Below are 5,510 nucleotides of genomic sequence, written 5' to 3' on the forward strand. Positions count from 1 at the left end.
ACACACACACACACACACACACACACACACACACACACACACACACAAAGTTTCCTAGGAAATAGACACCATATAGTCTAAGGATAGCCCAGGGTGTTGGCAGATGGCTGCGGTTCAGGGATCGGTCATACATACACACACACACACACACACACACACACAGACAGATTCATACACCCTTAGTCACACTTAGTCATTGCTTTTTAACCTTGATTTCCCTATCAACCCTCTATCCTCTTTTCCAGTGTGTTGAATAAAAACTCCCACACTTTCAGCTTCAAATCAAGTTGTCAGTAAAGTCAGCTGCTGACATCTGCACAAAATGATCACGGATGAATTATGTTTTCATCTCCCTCTGCCCTCGTCTTTGTCTTGCTCTCTGTAAAATTCCACATCGCTTGAGGTTGTTCTCTCATTTCCACCCTCTTCTTCTCCACCAAACCATAAACCACATTCGTCTGTTCACATTAGGCAACCTCCTTATGTTTTTCACCATCTTTCAGACTTTCCTTGTTTTTTCTTCTGCTGTTTGAGGCTAACCACAGAACGCTGACAGACAGGTAGCACAGTTTAACTGTGAGCTAACGCCCATATCAGTCTGGAGTCTTATGTGTGCTTTGTAGAGGTCTTCTTACAAATTCTGGCAAAGTTCAGGCTCATTTCCACGGACATATGGCTCATTCATAAAACTATTAAAGGCAACTTTGTTCATCTTGAGTATCTAGCAAGAGTACGCTAGATTTTGAAAATGAACCAACTGACAAATCCAGCCCAGTGTCAACTCTTTTCCAATGAAAGTAGCTAACAGTACTATCTCCAAAAGTCCCTTCAGGCCTCCCTCCAGAGACACTCCCCCAAAATGATCATAACAATTATTACAGTCCTGGGACAGCGACAAATACCAAATTTTTTACATTTGTTTTGTCAGAGCTTTTGATTTATTGATTGCTTAATTAATTTATTCAGACATCAATTCATATATTGATAATTGTATTTAAATCAACTTTGTAATTTTTTATATTTATGGTAAATTAAAGATTTGCTCTTTTTGGAGTTGAGAAGCGCCACAAACTTGCGCGCATCCAGACAAGTTTCTACAAAAACACCCTTTTCTTTTACCTAGGTAATAAAAGGGTAGATCTTTATACCATTCACATCATCATCTGCATTTTGTTTGCCTGTGCAACAAATAGTTATTTTGGGAGACAAGACACACTATACAAGACAACTAAATGTAGAACACTGCACAGCATACAACAAGATAAAGTTTGATATGACCCCTAATTTACTGTAAGTTTCTGATTGTGCGTGTCTGAATGTGATGATTAGTTTTGGAGAAAATGTAGGTTTCTGTGATAATTTGTATTGTGTGCATGGTTGCTTACATGCATGCGTATGTGTGTGTTTGTGTGCGCATTCCTGGGTGTGTATTTTATTGCATTTGTTGGTTCGTGCAGCAGCTGCCTTTCATGCTCACGTCACTGAACAAACACATACTCACACGGCATCAATACCGACAGCAGACTGTTTTCTTTATCTTCCTCTTCCTCTATCAAATTCTCCCTTGTTCCCTCCCTCTGTCCCTCTGAAACACACACACACATCCTTGGCAGCTGTTGGGAACATGCAGAAAAGAGAAAAAGACCCACCCATGAGGTGAGCCGGAGGTTAGCTCTCCTTCGGGTATTTACTGTCAACGATAAACACAAACACACAAATGCACTCTGCAGTTCTGCTTTTCTCTTTAAAATGTATGGTAAGAGTTTCAGCAGTTTACAGCATTTGCACACATATACCCATAAACACGCACACATTCCTTCCCTCCTAAATTATCTTTAAGTTTGAGTAGTGACTGTAAACACACATAAACACATTAGTCATCAACTGTGGGTGCTGCCCTCAGAACTAAAAGAGTCCATACCACAGTTAAACTAATATTAACTCCCCCTGAGAGATTATTTGCTCAACCCTTTTTTCCAATATTTCTCTTTTATGTCCGCTCCAGCTCTGTATTAATATACACTCTCTGTTTTGCTGTCCTACCCTCATACATCATCTAAATCGCTGTTTCTCACTCTATCTGTTCATACTCTCTTCAAATGAGAAGCTTTAGTTGGTGTGTCTAAGTGCGTCAATGTGTATATGTGTTTACCTGAGAACACCTGTGTGCTGTGCTGCAGTATCTGAGATCTGAAGGCCTGCCAGACCCCTGTCAGCTGGCTGAGGAAACCCCGTACATCTGTAAGATCACTGCCAGAGGATCGGAGCACGGAGAGAGTCGCTCGCAGGGCCTGCTGCTGCCGCACCAATGCTCCTCTGACACACACAAACACAGGGCATTTAACCATTCTGGCTCCATAAATTGACAGTAATTCATTGCTATGTCACAGATGCCAAAAAATGTCTGGACATTTTGTGGGAGTTGTCACATAAATATTTAGACAGTACAACTAATAGCTACCTAGGGATCTGTTTACAAGTGCTGTTAAAATGACAAGTGTGTGAATAAGACAAAATTAGCCATTAAAGGTGTGGTTCAGAAAGACTGTAGAAAAGACTGAAATTCTTCGAGCCAATCTCTCTCCGTCCTGAACAAAATACTTTGACACTTAAATCCCCACATGCTCCAGTCGAGTTTAGTAGCGCGTAAGAGCAGGAGACTGTGGTTACTGCTCCCTGGTGCGAATATGTGTAACTGTGGGCTTTTGAAGCAGAGCATTTCTGAAAAAGAGCACGCTGAGCGTTCGGTGGCAACACTCCCGAGATATATCATGACGTTTGCCTCTCAGTCATGTACTGTACGGAAAAAAAGCTTGCATTTTAAAGTAAAGATTAAGCAGCTAAATTATTATTTTTAAATGATTTTGAAAATGTAGTTCTGCTATTACAAATGTGCGGCTGAACACTTTCAAATGACTCTCAGACTAAACAGCGCTTGAATTGTTTTGAGTTATTTTGTAATTTATAGACTTCCACAGATGCGTGGAATGAATGACGAGAAGAAAGAAAAAAAAAAATTAATATACAGAAAAGGAATGCAGGACATACAGTAAAATAAATGAAATAGGTGACTTAAAGAGACGAAGAGAGGGAAACGGAGGACTGATGTAAACACCATGTCCTTAAAAAAGGGCACAGCCATGTTTTACAGCACTCTCTCTCTCCTCCCTCTCTCTGACTCTCAAGGATATATGCTCAGACGAAAAGCACTTTGAGCAACAAGAAAGATCACTAGCTCAGCTCACACACACACACACACACATACATATACACACACACATGCATATACACACACGCATGTTCAATCAAGTCACAAACCCATGCAAAGCGTGGATGTGGGAAACTAGAGTGCTGGAATAGAACATTCTGTTATTCCAAGAACACTTTTAAAGGAACATGTGGACGAGAGCACACTGAACAGTTTCCTATTTTCTTACTTACACACACACACACACACACACACACACACACACAGGTGGGTGCACACATACGTACACACGTGAGGCCCATGGATACCTTGCAGGCACAGGGGGCACAGTTACACACACACACCTGCAGAAACACACACAAGCCTGTAGACACAGTCATAGACAAACGCTATGAACATGGCTGGGTCTTGTGGGCAAAGTGACGTGATGGCTTTTGAGAGCTCAGCGGGGTTGAGTGGTTGTTGTTTTTCTCATTCAGAGTTTGTGGCTTAAGGTGATCAAAAATGAACGGAGTCCAACACGAGACGGGATGAGAGGGAAGACTTCGAGCTCCTTCCTGGTGCCTGAGTGTGTGTGTGTGCGTGCAGAGTGGAAGAGAGCACAGGCACTGCTTGTCAAGAGAGCCCGTTTTATAATGTCAGATGACATAAATCATAAGGCTGACAGCACCAAATGGAGGAACAGATATGAGCCAGATCTGTCAACGATGATAAGGCTAAGATAGTGAAAAAAAGGAGAGCATTGCACGCGTTTCCTCACCCGATGGTTTACTCATTTAGCAGCTTTCAATGTCAGTGGCCTGATTGAAAACATTTTTTTTTCCCCTGATGTCTCATCTTCTCCTTCCCTCCCACTCTCTTCACCTCCACTCCTGTCACGTCATTTTTCAATCTCTCTCTTTATTTCCAGGAAATAACCGGAGGGTCAGCTGAATTAACTTTCTCTCCTCTGTTTTTCCATTCCCTCTTTTGTTGTTTCCCTCTCTATCATCTCACACAGTTGTTTCCCATCTGCCCTGGCCTTCCTGCCATGCATCTGGTCATGGAGCTGACAGCCAATCATGGTGATGCAGACCAATACTTTTTTTTTTTTTTTTTTTTTTCATCTTTTGTTTTTGTGATTTATTTCCATCCTACTTTGGCTTTACCAAACATTATCGCGTCACCATTCCCCCACTTTCTCATGTCACTGCATCTTTCTTTGTCTCTTTTCACTCTGGTTGTTTCCTTACCTGAGAATTTCACCTTGCCTCCTCTCTTCTTCGAGTAACTGCTCTGCCTCCTCCTTCGTGCAAGCCTCTTTTGCCAGTCTGTCGAGGAAGAAGAAGACAGTTGAAGAATGAGGATGAAGAGCCAAGAGCCGTGAGCAATATTCACTCATTGGATAACCTAAGCCTAATGTAACGGAACTGCCCTCCCATGGGGTTAAATGAGCTTATAGATGATGCAACTTTAATGATAGAAAGCAGAGGATGATCGTGATGAAATGGAATGAGATGAAAAATTGAAATGTTCCTCAGAGGTAATTGATATAAAGAGAGAGGCCCTCCCCGCTTATGTTATCTAGTTTCAGATAATTCTATACATAATAAATTATGATTTGAATGAGTAGAGTAAGCAATGCATAAAGGCAAAATAATTAATAGAATTGAGATGCAAATTAGATAAAGAAGAGGAAAGTGAATTACTCTCAAAGTGCTACAGATTTAGAGAGTAGTGTGGAGGTACTTAAATAAAATCTGAATAGAGTTAGGGACTCAGTGCTTAACAGTCGCAGTGTTAAGCACTGAAGTGCATATTCATGAGTCGCAAAACTAGCCCACACCTGAAAATTAGTAACGCGCAGCACATTTAACCCACGCTAGTATCCCTGATTCAATAAGGTCTCCTGTACCACCCCAGTCCAGTCGTTGGCCGCAACGTGTCCATGAGATATGGCCAACAATAATCTAAGGACATGAAAAACTTCAAGTTGATGCTCCTGACCACTCGCAAATACCGCAAGTAGGGGTATTGCGACGCACCCCGTACTCTGCATTGCCTTTCAGCCTGATTGATTCCAGACAGGAGCCATCAAATCTGACAGACAAATTCCAGCAATCAAACCAGAGACATAAACAGAAACAACACATCCTGTTCTTTCCTAAAACATCACAAATAAGCACTGACAGCCAGACAGAGAGAGAGGAATAAACACGCTAGCAGGCTAGACAAATGGAGACTAAAACCAGACAGGTAACAATCATGACCGTCACAGTTTAATCAAGAAGTGTATAATTTGAATGAGATGCAGTGATCCTGC

General features: G+C 41.6%; 1 protein-coding gene across 2 annotated transcripts in view; it reads right to left on the reverse strand.

The window, feature by feature from the left end:
- The window catches only part of lekr1 (Leucine-, glutamate- and lysine-rich protein 1), a 58,648-nt gene that overhangs the window by 26,318 nt on the left and 26,820 nt on the right, over nt 1–5,510 (reverse strand). For both annotated transcript variants that reach the window (XM_031861210.1, XM_031861209.1), the window contains exons 4-5: nt 4,441–4,518; nt 2,153–2,316 (exon numbers count right to left, since the gene is read on the reverse strand). In XM_031861210.1, the coding sequence (XP_031717070.1) occupies nt 2,153–2,316; nt 4,441–4,518 (242 nt within the window). The remainder of the gene's footprint in view (nt 1–2,152; nt 2,317–4,440; nt 4,519–5,510) is intronic.

The sequence above is a fragment of the Anarrhichthys ocellatus genome, unplaced genomic scaffold (assembly GCF_004355925.1).
Source record: "Anarrhichthys ocellatus isolate YVR2014 unplaced genomic scaffold, GSC_Weel_1.0 scaffold24, whole genome shotgun sequence".
Classification (NCBI taxonomy): Eukaryota; Metazoa; Chordata; class Actinopteri; order Perciformes; family Anarhichadidae; genus Anarrhichthys; species Anarrhichthys ocellatus.